General features: G+C 43.9%; 1 protein-coding gene across 4 annotated transcripts in view; it reads left to right on the top strand.

Annotated features, from left to right (window-relative positions):
• Positions 1-17,281, top strand: part of GRID2 (glutamate ionotropic receptor delta type subunit 2) — a 657,599-nt gene that overhangs the window by 518,349 nt on the left and 121,969 nt on the right. For all 4 annotated transcript variants that reach the window (XM_033160571.1, XM_033160569.1, XM_033160568.1 and 1 more), the window contains exon 12: positions 8,132-8,327. In XM_033160571.1, the coding sequence (XP_033016462.1) occupies positions 8,132-8,327 (196 nt within the window). The remainder of the gene's footprint in view (positions 1-8,131; positions 8,328-17,281) is intronic.

The raw sequence follows: 17,281 nt of genomic DNA, 5'->3' as shown, positions 1-17,281 counted from the left end.
GAATTTCTGGTTCCGCTGTTCTCGGATTCTTCCCGTCATTTTGTCCAGTTCTGCATATTCCATTAGTTTCACTGTCCATTCTTCCTTTGTCGGTATTTCTTCTTGCTTCCATTTTTGTGCCAACAAAATCCTTGCCGCAGTCACTGCATATTGGAAAAGCTTGACATCTTGTTTTATAATGTCTGTACCTATAATACCCAGTAAGAAAGCTTCTGGTTTTTTAACAAATGTATATTTCAACATTTTCCTCAATTCATTGTTTAGTCTCAAAGTCTTACTTCTGTTAGAGTCTTGGCATTTATTAGGTTAATAGAAAACAACATAAATATTTTTTAATAAACTTTCAGTTTAGTTTGGTGGCTATTGATGAATTTCAACTGCACTTATTGGTTGGTTTCCATCATTCACTTTCCAATAGTGGTTATTGGTCACCTTTAAATCCCAACTATTCATTATTTTCAGTTGTGGATATTCATTATTTTGAATGGTGGCTATTCATTACTTTTGCAGATGCTGCATCAGTGACCCCAAAGCTGGGCTATAGCTTTTCACCCTGGTGTACTAGCTTTTTTAGAAGAAATGGGAGGGGTATTCAAAAGTGGAATTCCCAACCATCGATCTTCCATGGTACATTCTATGGTACAACCTCAGGGTTCTACCAGGATTCTATTTGGCTGGGGCAACCAGTCAGATGCGTGGGGTACAAATAATAAAATTATCATCATCATCATCATCATCATCATCATTATCACCATCATCATCTATTTTGCACCTCTTTCTGCTGCATGTGAAGGCTCAGGCAGAGCAATGAGTAGAGACGAAAGGGAGCAAAGAGGAAGAGTAGAAAGGCGCCCACACCCTCAAGTGCAGGAGCTCTATGTGCCTATATTGGTACACGCCTAGAGCCCATTCCGATTCGTTCCAAACATGCAGTCAGCAAGTGGATGCCACTGCTGAGTGGTGAAATTGGGAACTACAATCTGCCCTCGAGCATTCTTCTGACACAGGGGCATGTCAACTGAGCTCCCTGAGAGGGAGGGAGGGAGGGAGGGAGAGAGGGAGAGAGAGAGAGAGAGAGAGAGAGAGAGAGAGAGAGAGAGTATAATACTTGCATTCCCTATAAAATAATGATAATGATAATGACAGAATAACCTATAGTATGAAAATGTGCTGTGGTACACATTTGTGAAGAATGATACCACAGTTTCTTTTCCATTTCATTTTCTCATGCCGCAATTGAGATCAAACTGAGAATCCCTCATAAGGAAGGTGATCTACAGTGTTGCTGTTGGAGAGGGCCATTGATGCTTAAATCCAATAAGTGTTTCTTTTCAAAGAAAGGGAGAATGCTGTGTTTACTCCAGTTTGCCAGGTTACGTGGTGTTGTTTTGGGGTGCGATTAACCTGATCCATCCAGACCTATAAGCAACTGAGATAACACCGGTGGTACTTTCTGATATGTCTGCCTTTGCAGAGCATCAGATCACTTGCTTTCCTCTGCCCTTTCTCCTTTATTCCTTATAACGAGAGAGAGAGAGAGAGAGAGAGCTCCATGGGCAAAGCTTTATCTGAATTAGAGTAATAAATAAGTGTGTGCTTCTGAATAAGCAATAAGATGTTTGGCCTCATTATTTAGTGACTAATTGCTCCTGCACAGACAGCTTACAAGACAGTTCTAATAGCAGCCTCATGCTCAGCAGACATGTTGCTGTTTGCCGTGTGGAATCATAAAAATCTGTTTTCTAGTTTGCAACTCCTGTGTAATCAATACCTTCCAATTCTGAAAAGAGTGTTGCTGAGGAATTACAAATTGTCAGGGCCGAAATTAGTTGTTTTTCATTGTTGTAGCTTTGTGTGGGGGGTTTTTGTTTTGTTTTGTTGGTTGGTTGGTTTTTTTAAGAAAACTAAATATGGGGAGTTGATAAAACCCAGTGTTCTGATCCTGGCGGCAGCAACACAAAACTGTGGTTGGCACCATTTAAGCTAAAGCAACATCCTGAACATGAAAACTGAGACAGAGGCAAATTAATTTGAATCATTACATTTGACCTGTTTGCATTAGAATTTCATGTGCCTCACCAAGCCAACACACTGCAATGCCACAGACATAAACTGACTTAGTAATCAGTCAGACTGTCCTTGGAACTGCAATTTTGGGGGAGTGAAGAGGGGGTTGTTTGTCTGCTTAACAGTTTATATACTGCTTAATAGCATAGTTGCTAAGTAGTGTGCAATAATAATACAAGTGTCTTTTACTGCTGGGACTGGGTGTGCTTTTTTCAGTGATCCCAATCCCAACACAAGCTTTGCCTTCTGCTTGTGCTGACCTATTGGAAATTCCAAATTTGTTTTGACAAAATAGCATGGTCAATAAGGTTCACAAGGAAAGCTGGGGATAGGAATGCAAATACAGGTGCTGTGGTCATGCTATTTGTCCATAGCCTAGTACTTCTGTTGTTGTTGTTCAGTCGTGTCCGACTCTTCGTGACCCCATGGACCAGAGCACGCCAGGCACGCCTATCCTTCACTGCCTCTCGCAGTTTGGCCAAACTCATGTTAGTAGCTCCAAGAACACTGTCCAACCATCTCATCCTCTGTCGTCCCCTTCTCCTTGTGCCCTCCATCTTTCCCAACATCAGGGTCTTTTCTAGGGAGTCTTCTCTTCTCATGAGCTGGCCAAAGTACTGGAGCCTCAACTTCAGGATCTGTCCTTCTAGTGAGCACTCAGGGCTGATTTCTTTGAGAATGGATAGGTTTGATCTTCTTGCAGTCCATGGGACTCTCAAGAGTCTCCTCCAGCACCATAATTCAAAAGCATCAATTCTTTGGCGATCAGCCTTCTTGATGGTCCAGCTCTCACTTCCGTACATTACTACTGGGAAAACCATAGCTTTAAATATACGGACCTTTGTCGGCAAGGTGATGTCTACTCTGACCATTAACAGCTCTGTAGAGCAACCATAGTTTAGTTGTAGGACTATTAACTTACATCAGCCCAAACTAGCATAGCTTTGGGTCAGGTATGATGGGAGTTGTAGTCATCTGGAGAGCATCAGGTTGACTACACCTTATATCAGGCAGACACCTGTCCCATCACCTGTTCTGTGATCCCTTTAACTGGAGAGTCTGGGGTTGAACATGGGACATTCTGCAGGTAAAGGATGCGTTCTCCCATGGAGCTATTGTCTTCCCTCTAAATGGAGTTTGTTTGAGGGTTTTCTCCTCTGTATCGTAACCTTTCTGTTTATAATCATACTTCCTTTAACTCATTCTCTTATTGTCTCTCTATCAAGCTGTTGGGAAAGGAAACTCATTTATGGCACTGCTTTGGTCTGCCTTTTGAGAGACGAAAGAATAACTCCTAGAGTTTTAAGATGTGCAGGGAAAATATTTTTCCCCATTGCTGTTTCCCAACAGACTGTTCTGCAGCATCTGTTGCACCTATCATTTATACTAACAGCAATACATGTAGGGGAAATTGCTGCGCTGGCTATTATGTTGGGGAATTATATAGCCACACTGAGTCCTGTAAGCAACTGATTAAAATTTGCAAGGTGTTCTTCATTAGAAAGCGGGGACTTAGGAACTGCTTCCTCCTGCCCCATTCCCATAATGCGCACAGCAAGTACCCTTACAATTGCAGGACATTACAATATACGATGTGATGTTGCGGAGAGCGCTGTCAGGAGATGCGGAAGGGTATTAAGAGAAGTGGTAGCGACTTGAAATTAGATATGGCAATGCCTTACGTTTTTACAGCAACCTTCATCACATTGTTTCGAAGCTTTGACAAGCTGAAACGTTAAACCTCATTTATAGGAACATGAATGTGCACAGTGCTGCCTGGAACACTGACAGCATCAAGGGAGGGGGGCAGGGACAGCCAGCTCAAGATGTTTTGCTGCCAAAAGCAAATGACAAGATGGTACCTCCTCACATCCCACATACAGAAGCCAGCTAGTGGGAATGGGAAGGTATACTTCAGCACAACTGACACCAGCAGGCTAGATTTGGCAGCTGAGGTGCACACAGCTCTTAACATCTTGGCGCTGCTCCCTGACCCCCAGCAGCTGCCACTTGAGGCAGCTGCCTCAATCTGTCAAAGGACAGGGCCTGCCCTGAAGGGGGAGAGCTAACAAATCTAGTTAGTGACTAGTGATACTAGTCAATCAGAAGCACACCATCACAGTGTCCAGCATGTGCATGTACATAATGACCCTGTGTATCGGAAGAAGAAGAAGAAGAAGAAGAAGAAGAAGAAGAAGAAGAAGAAAAAGAAGAAGAAGAAGAAGAAGAAGAAGAAGAAGAAGAAGAAGAAGAGTTTGGATTTGATATCTTCTCAGTAGTTCATGCTCCTATGAGGCAGCTGTGGAGACTGAAAATCCCCATCTTCCCACAGTTGCTTAAATCTCCTCCTCCCCCTGGTCATTCTCAAGCAGTCTGAAACTACACTGACGTGCCCGTCTCTGCTTCTCCCTCTTCATACCTCTTCTGGTCTTGGCAGACATGGGGTGAGGGGAGCTTGTCGCAGCAGGAGAGGGAGATACCTTGGCTTCTTCACTAGCCTGGCTCATCTCTGCCTCTTGGCCTCCATCCTCTCCTGCTCCCACCTCTGCTCTCTGCTCCCCCTGCTCACTAAGCCCCGTTACGTCTTCAGTTTCCAACACCTCCTTCTCCCAGGCCAGGCTTCCTCAAAAGTGGCCCTCCAGGTGTTTTGAGACTACAATTCCCATCATCCCTGACCACTGGGATCATGGGAGTTGTAGGCCAAAAACTCTGGAGGGCGGAGTTTGAGGAAGCCTGTCCCAGGCTTTTCCCTCTTCTCTCTCTGATCACTCATCGTTGACTCACCACCAATCCCTCGGCCTTCATCCCTTCAGGTTCCCCAGCTGAGGCCTCCCACCATTCCTCTTTTCCATTGTATACTTATCAGACCAGCAGATTGTACCTGAAGACCTTAAGTGCATCGAAACTTATGGCAACCTATAAGTTTGTATTAACATTTTCCAACATGCTACATGGGCATTAGTAATCTGCTGTTAGCTTTTCAAAAGACTGCACACATCTAGCCCCTTTATCTGCCCTTAAGTGTCATCACTTAGATTTGTGCACTTGCATGAAGCTAATTTGTGCCAGCAAAGCCTTAATGGCTCCTAGGTGTTAGATTGCAGTAGACCTTCAGAAGTCTAATGAATGTCATTAAAAAATAAAGGCATGGTTAAGTGGTCCACAAGGATGGGTAAATAGAGGGAAATATGTCAGGTCTGCAGACTTTCAGGGACCATCAGGAAACTGATTTGAAACCGGTGGTATTTCAGAGCCGTATACTTAAGGATTCTAATTTGCATATGTCCATATAAAAAACAAACCGATGGGGTTGGGTAGAAAACACACCGAGAGCAAGATGAAGAAGCTAGAGGACTGCCAAAAAAACAAAAAGTTGAGAAAACCCCAGTTCATTAAAATTAAATCTTTCTATGAAAAATACAATGCAAGTCAGAAGCCCATTTTGTTGTGTATGGGGGTCTAAATCATAAATAATTCATCAAAACATAGGCAATGGGGTTTTTTCTCCTGCATTTCTGAAGAAAGTTTAGACGTGGTTTGGGCAAATGCATGCCTTGCAAGGATATGAGGAATTTTGGTTGTAGTAACAGCTTTTCTCCACTGTGGGTAGACACTGTGCCCAAAATGCCTCACTTTGAGGAAGGACCCGCTTGACCCTTCCTCAAAGTCAAGAAAGGAGTAGAAGATGGAAGGGATAACAGAGATCCATGCTTCAAAGGGTAGGTGACCACAGGAGGACTGGTTACCAATAATGAATGGGCTGCATAGAAAGCTACAGGGTCTGCTCACCATGAGGCAAGTTGAGGCAACAGCCTTGGGCGGCGGGATCCACAGAGGCAGCAGAGCCCAATATAGATCTTTGTTAGCTCGCCTTTTCCTGATGTGGATCTTCACTTCCCCCTTCTTCCCTGTTGGGGAGAGGGCACGCCACTTTGTGGTTCACCTCAGGCGCCAAAATGTCTTGGACGGGCTCTGACCCTATGGGTTCATGAAGTGGTTCTGTTCCTACTTTCTGTTGGATGCCTGGAGGTCTGGGAGCAGGGGCAATAGATCCTATCTCCACTCTTCTGCTGAATTCTGGGTGTTTTCTCAAAAGGTCTTGGGTCTCTGTCATTTGAATTCTAGCTTACGCTTTCCTGGTGCAGTGCTTTCCCATCAAACTACTATCCAAATATCACATTTCAGAAGTCTCATTTCTTTGCCGTTTTTAATATACACAGTTCTTGATGTAGCACCCAGCTTCACAAACAGCAGCATTCAGTAAATGTCTTTCTCCTCCATACTTACTGAGTTGCAAAACCATTCTTTTCTACCATTACAGATAATACATAACAGCTTGGTTGTGTAAAATGTGTTCTCAAACAGACCTTCCTGCCTATAAAAATGCAATTCCTGGCAACGAAGGCAATCTTTTCATGAGATATAACATTGTCATTTACCTCTATTTACAATAGTCTTCTTCAAGTGTTTCCAGAGTGGAGTGGCAACACTAGTACAAGCAGGGCTTTGGGGCCGTGCATTTAGTTTTTAGCCCCTCAGCTTCCATAACTTTTCCCAGCCCATCATGGGATAAAGATGACTTTTGTATGCATGAAGGCTCCATGCATACTTGAGAACCGTGGCCTAAAGATTCAGCCCTCAATAACAAGGAAACCCTTTGTTTCATCCTGAAACAGATGCACATTCATACTTATCAAGCAATGAGTCAGGTAAACCTCAGCTTAGAACCAAACCATTCCTACCATGAATAGAGGTGGATTATGGGTAGGGCAATGACATGCATATAACCTGGGCAGGGTGATCACTCAGTGGCAGGGTACAAGATGAGCGCCGCAACCCCAGAGTCGGACACGACTGGACCTGATGGTCAGGGGTCCCTTTACCTTTAAAATCCTAAAGCATATGCTTGGTCTGTGATGGTGACTGTTTTGGCAGAGATGTTTATCCATGCCTGAGAAGAAAGGCCTTGCCTCCAGTTTGGCAAGTAAGGGTGAAATTTAAAAAAAAAATGAGAAAATTATTATTGTTATTTTTGATTGCTATTTCATATTTTACTTTGAATTCTGTTGCTGCAGCTACCTTAAGCACAATTTGGTAAAAGCTGCAAAACATAAGAAATAAATAATTTGTCTTAGCTATGCTTCTGTGCTTTGATATTTTACACACACACACACACACACACACACACACACACAAACATTTTTATGATTGTTAAGTTTTAAAAGAACTTAATTGGGAACTTTCAGCTCTCCCCAAGCCAGACTCCCTCCCCAGCCACACACACCTATTGGCTTCATGTCTTGCTTGAATGTTTCTGCCTGGCTGAAATGTGTCCTTGAATTCTGATCATACCTCTTGCTTCCTTGAATGGAGGGTAGAGTCGAAAGTAGCCTATTGTGCAATACTGAAATTTAAATTTGTTGTTCCACCCACTTTTGTCTCTGGCTCCACCTGCCTATGACATGTGGCCCTTGGAAGTTTTCCCAAAAGGGAATGTGGCCCTCAGTCTGAAAAAGGTTCCCCGCTCCTGTTTTAAACCATTTATTGTTGTTTGATCATTATTGTTATTATTAGTTATTAAATTTGTATACTGCCTTTTATCCGAAGATCACATGGCAGTCCACAACATAAAGATACAAATAAGACCACAAAAGTACATAATAAAACAAAAACAAAAACAATCCCCCCATGCTTGTGAACCACCTTGGGAAATCTATGAATCCCAGTGGTGGGATATAAATGAAATAAATTACCCCATAAAAAAACTGCTTCCTCCCCTCCTTGTTTTGACCTTTAAAATAAAGCTGCTAACACTGCTCTGATTTGTGCAGGTCTTTCTTGTTTTAAAAAATCCATTATCTTTCCTTCCCTCTCCTTTCCCCTCTATAGCTTCCCTTGTGGTTTAAACTATAAAGGTAATTCTCTTAGCCTTGCTTTGACTTTTAAGAATAAAACAAAAATGACTTGACAGCTGTCTCATCATACATGTTGCCCTTTACTTGCCTGTAGCATGAAAATGTGGAGTCATGTCTCTTGTGTTTCTTATCTTTACCCAACACTTAAGGTCTCTCCAGGATCTCTCCAGGCAGACTGATATTCCTTATGGCACCGTCCTGGACTCTGCGGTCTATGAGCATGTTCGGGTGAAAGGGATGAATCCGTTCGAGAAGAACAACATGTATTCGAAACTGTGGCAGATGATTAACCGAAGTAATGGGTCAGAGAATAACGTGCAGGAATCCCAAGCAGGCATTCAAAAGGTAAGGGCAGCAGCCGGCCTTTTTCCTTGACAAATGGAAACTCTCTTCTGAACTGCTTGATACTTTTGCAAAGGGTGTTTAGCTTCTGCTGTCTGTAGAATGGGAACATAAAAAACAATGATCTTGTACCGATTCTGGCAGGCAATTCATATAGTCTGTTCCCTACCTAACAAAGGAAATTGAGCGCTTCATTTCCATCATTATTTTTCTTCAAATGGAAAGTTTAAAAACCTCATTCTTCTCTCAAAGGGTAAAACACTTTCCCTTTTTAGTGTGCATATATTTACTTATCTGTTTTGCTCCACAAATAAAGAAGAAAAAGGTCATTCACTGTAGAATAAGAACCAGTGGTTTTTGCTCAGAGAAGCAGATTCCGCTTACTCAGTAGGAAGAACAAGGTCATAATATTGCAGCTGGGTGATGTGTTTTGTAACCTGGAAGGGAACAAGTCAGATGGAGAATATCAAAATGTTTGGCTCTGCTCCAGATCTTCTGGACTGAGGCCTTTGGATGCAACCTAGCAAAAGTCAGTCATCCTTAAGTCATGCTGAAACCCTCATAATTTGGGTTGCAATGGTGATTCGATTTTCCTGAGAGTAAGTTCCATTGAATTTGATAGGACTTACCTCTGAGGAGAAGGAGAAGAAGATTATGATATGGCTATTGGATGCAGTATTTATAATACTTTATATTCTCTGGATTATGTTTTATAGCTAAAATATGAGTATTTGTCTATTTTAGTTCAAAACCCATCCTGTTCTCTAATCTGGTTATAGGTTTCTGCAGTTCTGACAAAACCCACATGTTCCCCCCCACAGTGCTATTGACTTCTTTCCATATTGAAATTCATGTCCTAGAATATTTGATTCATTCTTGATGTTACGACATTTGCTAGAAGTTCAGAAAGGAGAAGTTTGAAACTGGGGAGAAGGAAAAGAGAGGCTGCTCTGAAGCCCTATCTTTCCATGGATCTCTTGATAACAAAAGAACAGCAAGAGACAGAGGAGGGCTTTCTAGTATCTTTAAAGGCGTCACAGCCCTGTTCGTTATTAATATAGCCCCATCAGCCAAGGTCCACCAGAGACTCAACCATAAAATAGAGGAAAGTGAGAAGAGTACCAAAACACACTAGCAAGACATGTCATGGAATATGTTTGATGTCAACATTTGTAAAGGGTGGGAAAGAAAAAGACAGAGTGTAACTGACCAGGGGGAAAGTAGTGTTTGGTAGAGACGTTTCTGTGTAAGTTTGCAGCCGGTCTTCTTGTAATATTCCTGATGGAATGAGGGAGAACATGGCTGATTTCCCCACCCCTTCTGGGGACCCAGTGCAATGGAATGGTTAGATTATGACCTGGAAAGGTTGTTTTCTGCTGCTCCAGAGAAGCGGACACGGAGCAATGGATTCAGACTACAAGAAAGAAGATTCCACCTAAACATTAGGAAGAACTTCCTGACAGTGAGAGCTGTTCAGCAGTGGAATTTGCTACCAAGGAGTGTGGTGGAGTCTCCTTCTTTGGAGGTCTTTAAGCAGAGGCTTGACAGCCATCTGTCAGGAATGCTTTGATAGTGTTTCCTGCTTGGCAGGGGGTTGGACTGGATGGATCTTGTGGTCTCTTCCAACTCTATGATTCTATGGAAAAACCAGCATTTGAATCTGCACTCAGCCATGGAGCTCATGGGTACCCTTCAGGCAGTCACTGTCTCTTGATGTTACCTGCCTCATAGGGTGGTTGTGATAATAAAATGGAGAAGGGAGAACCATGTACACCACCTTGAGGAAAGGCAAGATATAAATGTCATAAATAAATAAATGGGTTTCTGAAAAGAAATAGGAGCCATTGAACATCAAGCAAGGATATGCACTGACTGTAAAGGTAAAGGTACCCCTGACCGTTAGGTCCAGTCGCGAATGACTCTGGGGTTGCGGCGCTCATCTCGCTCTATAGGCCGAGGGAGCCAGCGTTTGTCCGCAGACACTTTCTGGGTGATGTGGCCAGCATGACTAAGCTTCTGGCGAACCAGAGCAGCACACGGAAACACTGTTTATCTTCCCGCTGGAGCAGTACCTATTTATCTACTTGCACTTTGATGTGCTTTCGAACTGCTAGGTGGGCAGGAGCTGGGACCGAACAACGGGAGCTCACCCTGTCACGGGGATTCGAACCGCCGACCTTTTTATCAGCAAGCCCTAGGCTCTGTGGTTTAGACCACACCGCCACTCACGTCCCTCTATGCATCTAAAGTAGACCATGCAAATTTAATGCAAATCTGTGTGCTCTTTCAATCCTCTTTTTCGTTCGTGTGCAGCTGGCTACTCTAAGTATAGCTGTCAGAACAAGTGGAGGGGGAAGTCTGCTGCACCATAACAGCCCCTGAGACACCCTCCAAGGGATCTTGGGATTGTGCCTTAAATTAGTTAATTGAAATCAACAAGACTTAAGTTAATCACAATTAACCTTTCATGCTGATTTCAATGAAACCTAATTCTGAATAACTTAGCCTGGATCCACCCCTCTGTTGTTATTATCATTCTTTGCTGTGCCTTTTGACATCCATCTGTTCCAAATGCCCTTGGCCCCATTATATGCCTCTATATAGGGTACAGATCGATAGTAGCCAAGTTTACAGATTTTGGATTTTTACTTCAGTCATTCTGCTGTTAAAATATCCTTTTCCCAACTGAAGAGGGGGAAGAGGAATCATTATGTGCTTGAGTAATACCTCAGTGCATTTAACTCGGTATACAAAATATTTAGCCAGTAGGAAAACTGTGAATTACTGTCAAGTGAAATAAAGCTCTTGGATTCTGCAATAAAAGAAGCTTGTCTTTGTCTCTCAAACCCACGACATTAATATTCAGGCTTCTATGCAGATACAACAAACTACAGCAGAATTGTTTAGCCCTGGGCTTTTCTTTCCCTGCTTTTTCTTATTTTTATTTTTATTTTATTTATTTGCTGTCGGATTATACTTTGGCTCTGTTAGTTAACCTGCTTGCATTGACAGGAGAGGGCATCAGTTAAATAATACCACCAGTGCTGCTCTAATACAGCTGCTCTGCTAAGGTGTCACAAAATTGTCTCCTGTAGAGCTTAATTTGATGGATCTCTGTTTTTTTTGTTTTGTTTTGTTTTTCCAATGCTATGTAACAATGGTTTGGTGTGATGGAAATTGTAACAAAAGCTTAACTATGCATATGAGAACATATTGACTCTTGAAAGGCCAAAGACATTGGGGGCAGCCTTCCCCAATCTGGTGCCCTCCATACGTTTTACACTACAACTCCCATTATCCCTGACTCTTGACCAAACTTATTGGGTCTGATGGAAGTTGAAATCCACAACATCAGGTTTACAATGTTAAACAAAATCATCACCAAGAAGTTGGATTTTATTTGTCAGCATCTGTCTGTCTTAAGAGACAATGGAGTGCACCTCCAGGGGTGAATTCAAACCACTGAAGAATGACTGCAAACACTGGTAACTCATAACTGCTGCTTCCCACATTGTTTTTCCCACGTTAGGAGCACCAAAGTCACCTTTCCAGAGTGCAAGTCTGGGCAGTGTGTATGGAGGTCCTGGGCTGTGCAGATGACAAGACCCCCTGCCCTCTGGCACAGAGCCACTTCCTTTGTTACCCATACTCAGGCCATTGCCTCACCAAGAAGCGGGCCCTGGCTATTCCAGCAATTGAATCCTTGTCAGATCCAGCAATTAGAAAGGGACTCAGGCATGCAGCCTAACCAGCACCCCCCCCAACTCACAACAGAATATTTGCAAGCTTGTATTACACAGAAACATATTTTTTTTAAAGGCCATTTCTATTGTTAGACAGCAAAAGAGCTTTGATAAACACACTGTGAAAAGACTTGGGTTGTGACCCATTTGCAAATTATCTACTCCTACTCCTGTCCAGTCTGGGATTTTAAGGAGCAAGGACTGTTGAACAACTCTGGGTTGAATGACTGTGGGTGGATTTTCTTCAGCTGCTTCGTAGCAGATAGTTAACCTGCTTTCAGAATAATACCTGAGCCTGACTCACCCATGAAAGCTTGATAGCAATGGCAGGGACGATGCCTAATCCCCTGTCAGCTTTCCCAGTAGTCACATTTAGTATCTTACAACCTGTCAACACATCAGGGGGTGTCTTGGAAAAGCTGGTGCCTAAAAGCCTTGTTGCAAATCATGTTCAGTTTGTTATCAACCAGCTAGAAGAATAGCCGGTTTGTGTATGTGGCAGTGGTGGTGGTGAGTTATAATCCTCACTGTTTATTTTATTTTTTACATCTAGAGTATTCTTTTAAAAGAAAATGCTTTCAAATCCTCTACATAATCTTGTTGGTCTCTAGTAATTTTCAACCTAACCAGCAAAGTTGTCTTATTTCTCTCCATGTTTTATCATTTGCAAAATATGTATATTGCTCCTTCAAACGAAATTCTAACTAAATTGTAAAAGTTAAATAAGTTTGCAGATATCTCTCCCCCCCACACACACACACTTTTTCCCCCATATCTGCCTGGCTGCATCAAAAGGAGCAGTGAGAGAGCTAGGCGAAGCTTCCTTCAGCAACCAGATGCTATTAAAAATATTGTTTATTTCCCGCTTCCCTTGTCTTCCTGCCCCTTTCCCCTTTTGTATCATGCCTTGTAAACCATTAGCAACATAGAAACCTGCCATACATATCAAATCATTGTTCCATCTAACTTAGTATTGTCTAGACCGGGGGTCTGCAACCCGCGGCTCCGGAGCCGCATGCGGCTCTTTTGCACCTTTGCTGCGGCTCCGGGCAGGGCCGGTGCATTTAGCACCGAAATGTAGGGAGCGCTGCGCTGCGCTGCTGGCCCGCCTGCGCCCACCCACTTCTTTACCTTGCCAGTGGCTGTGCTGCTCATGCGTGCCTCGTTTCGTGCCAGCGCAGGCGCAGCAGCAGACCGCAGCAGCTTCCCTCCTTGGCGCCTGTCCCGGCGCTGGTGTTTGGCTGCTGCTGGTGGAGCTGCTGGCTGCTGCGATTCGACGAGGTGCAGCGACTCGATGAGGTAAGGAGGCAGCTGCGGGCTGGGCCAGGGGCGGCGGGCGAGGGGGAAGCCCTCTTTTAAAAAAGTGGAAGTGGAAGGGCCCGGCTCCAGGACACGTGGCAGTCTGGGAAGGAAAAGGAAGCCCGGCTGTTCAGCTAAGGGCGGCCCAACAGGATGAGATGGGCGCGGGAAAAAGCTCAGGGGACGACCGGGCCCGGGCTCTGTTTCGGGGGGGCGCAGGAGACTTCCCTTAAGCAGCGTGGTGAAAGGGGCCCGAGTATGGGCGTACCGACGGGGGGGCAGGAGGGGGCAGCGCCCCCCCAGAAGCTCCCTGCCCCCCTAGAAGCGGGAGTCCCATGGACTGAAAGAAGGGTTTTATCCATTCTGAAGGAATGTTTTCCCGCACCTGCAGGGGGGACGTGATCAGCCCCCTGCTTCAGCCCCTCTCAGCTGCCTTGCCCAGCCCCTCTGCTGGCCAATAGTGATTGGGGTAGTGTGCATGCTGTGTGCTTTTGCATAAGTTTGCTAAACTTTTAGGGTTGCATTTGTGCTGTTCATGGGGCGGAAATATTCTGGGGGGTTGGATTTCCCCTTCTAGATTTGCCCCTGCAGCATCAGGCGTTCGGATGGTTCCTTTAATACAGTGCTTGTTGTTTGGCTGGGGGGGGGAGCGTTTTGTGATATTTTGCCATTTTGCCTTCATTACCTGCTCTTCATTACCTGTCTAAATTGTGCTATGAGCTTCTGGGTGTTTATATTTTTGTGGGCCGCAATGGTTTTGCGGCTCCCAGTTTTTTTCCCTTTTCAGAAACGGGTCCAAGTGGCTCTTTTTGTCTTAAAGGTTGCAGACCCCTGGTCTAGACTGACAGGCTCTCCAAGGTTTCAAGCAGGATTCCCTCTCAGCCCAACTTGACTATGCTGGTGATTGTACCTGGGACTTTTTGCATGCAAAGCAAATGCTTTACTAAACTGCAGTCTTTACCCCCACTTTAAACTAATGTGAGTCACCTTGAGTGACATTTAAAGGACGGAGAGATGCCCTATTCAGACATTCAAGCAACAAGGGAAGCAGGAGTGTGCATCCTGCATACACCACCCAAATTCCCCCCACCACCACCCTTTAAGTGGGAAGGTCTGAAGTGAGTTTCTAAGTATGTTTGGATGGATGCACTTTGAAGACTCTGCCTATAATCAAGATGCTGATTGCACAGAGGCTTCAAGCTGAATTAGTCCAAAAGCACTTAGAAGCTCCCTTCAGAACATCCTTCACAAAGATGTCCTGTGGAGATGGGGTGCTTGAGGGCAAGGTTTGTACACACAACCCCACTCCAGGAGCTCATTTTGAAAGGGAAGGATGGATGGTTGGATGGATCTGGACAGACAGGAGGTTACCGACCACTATTTCATTCCCTTTTGGTTGCTGCTTCATCTCCTCGGAATGTTTTTCATTTTTCTTCCTTGCTTTTTACTGTCTTCGGCCTCTTCTGCCCTCACTGCCTTTTCACCTTATTGACTGTAGAGGCCCATGTAGTTTGCTCATCACATGGGTAGCTTTGGAGTGCTGTCTTCATAAATCCCACAGAGTCACCAAAATCAAAGAGATTAAATGGCACTGAGAGCCAAAGAGGTCAAGGACTGCGAAGACCTAAAGAACAGGAATGGTGCAGATAAAAACAACATTTTAGCGATGTAACTATTGTTGTGAGTTTAGGGGGTCAGCCTCAATGAAACCCTGGGCCCTTTCCCAAAACTTGTGACCCTGTATCTGCAAAGGTAGGATGTAGAAGAGGAAGCCTGCCAAACAAGGGAATGGCTTTGGCTGGCTAGTTAAGTACCACAATTTAGCATATGAAAAGAAGTTGCTCTTTGTCATAGAAACCAATAGGTGAACCTTTTCCCCCACCCCCCTCACCTGGCTGGTACTCAGGAGTACAATAGTTTTTTCTTGTTTGAGAGAGCTGGAAGCCAGAGACAGAGACATGTCTTGCTGTGTGCTGGATGCCTGTGACTAATGGAGGAGCAATACTTGGGTGGGGGGGGGAGGGATAATGCTGTTATCCCTTCCATCCTTTGCTTAGGTTGTAAATATGCGTAAATAAAACCATCTATCCTAAAGCACCACAGACTTCCCTGACCTCCTTTCCAAGGAAACTGAGCTCTGTGTAGGCACAGGCACCCCTGGAATTTCTCACCACTTGGAGTTTGGGGTGGCGCATAAGAATATACTTGTGACATCTGTTCAACATCAGTGCATGCTATGGGAACGGTGTTTTTCAACAAACATTAAATGCGGCTTGTTGTTTTGACTCTCCTCTAGACATCCATATTCAAGTGTTTGGCATCTTTCAGAATTCGATCATGAAGTGTTGAGCCATTTTTTTCTTCTTTCATCACTTCCATCATAGTAAATGAATGTTAATAGCAATTATGGATGTGAATGTGATAACTTGAAATTTTACTATGTGGTGGTTGTATCGGAAGAGCACATTATGCTAAAACAATAGGTGAAAGTACCATTTTATTATGATGTTCAAAAGTGATTGCAGAAAATGGGTTTTTCCACTTCTAATGAGTGAGGTCTGTTGTCACAAGAGATAGTTTTGAAGCGTTTTATGAACAGTGAACGCCTTTGTTATTTGTATGTTGGAAAATAGCCCTGCGGTGCAAAGAGTTGTCAGAGTGATAAAAATATCCCTATGAACAGAAAACAAAACTACTGTATTCGCATTCACCCAGAGGAAAAAGACACACTTAAATATAGAGAGAAATGAAAGGGATCTATATTGGTGTCACAAGCAAAATTAGGGCATGTGCTATCTAAAGGTGGGCCAGTTTTAAAAATACCACTTCCACCCCTTGATTTTGAGATGCTGCCAAATGGCAACAGAGATGGGAGGGGAGAAGGACACTGCCGCGTGCAGCCATTTAATGACTGTGCAGTTTTATACAATGATGTCAGGGGCACTGCTGACATTCCCGCTAGGATGACCTTGATGAGAAAAGAAGCATATTTCAGTAAGAGCTTGTTGGGTGAGTGGCAATAACAGCATACATTCCAGGAATGGTGCCAGCTTTAGAAAGGTTATGTTTTTGCTTTAGAAATTCAGGAACGGCTGTTTAAAAATGTAAGAGATACTGTATGCATATTTCCACAATACCCCAATGGATTGCAGAGATTTTCTGACATAAAAAAACAAAACCACACCACACCAAATCCCAGTCCTAAAAGGCTAACAAGTAAAGGCCAAACTTGACATGATGAAACACACATTACCTGAGGATGCAAGTTTGTTGTGGGTTCAGGGTTACTTTTAATAGGACACATGGGAGCACAGTTTTCTTCATCCCCTGGTGTATGCAGAAGGGCAGTTGACCATTTCCTCTTGATGAAATTCTCACCCAGCCAAAGCTACTACTAATCCTGGAGGTGGCGGGGGCCAAGAAAGCCCACATTTGTGCCGGTGGAAGTTTTGCTTGTGGGGCTAATCACTGTTCTGAGAGGGGAAATCACAGGGGCAATGGCAGGGGAGGAAAGGGTTACTCCCCACCCCCACCCCTTCCATGTGCACCATGTTCCTTAAGAAAATCAAGGACTCCTGTGTCTACTATTAAAACAAAGGCAACTGCATTTAGCAAGGTTTGCCAAGAGCTATGCAACAGCAACATGATCCAACACAGAGTTAAGGGACTTGACAATACAAGCTGCAGTTCTGCAGCTGTAGCTAACTAAATCTAACCTTATGAACTGCATGGGTGGAAGAGCTCCTTGGATCCATATGCAAATCTCTCTGGGCTACCTGGAGGCAGAAAACATAACAAAACCCTCCCGCAGGGAATCAATTTGCCATTGTACACCGGTTAGGCATTTATTAGTCTGTTTGTCTCAGACTAACCCCACCCCCTACAAAATTTAGATTTGGGCATTATAGTAGAGAG

This window comes from Lacerta agilis, chromosome 9, assembly GCF_009819535.1.
Source record: "Lacerta agilis isolate rLacAgi1 chromosome 9, rLacAgi1.pri, whole genome shotgun sequence".
In the NCBI taxonomy this organism is placed as follows: domain Eukaryota; kingdom Metazoa; phylum Chordata; class Lepidosauria; order Squamata; family Lacertidae; genus Lacerta; species Lacerta agilis.
The sequence above is the reverse complement of the archived record's forward strand: the minus strand, read 5'-3'. Positions and strand labels throughout refer to the sequence as shown.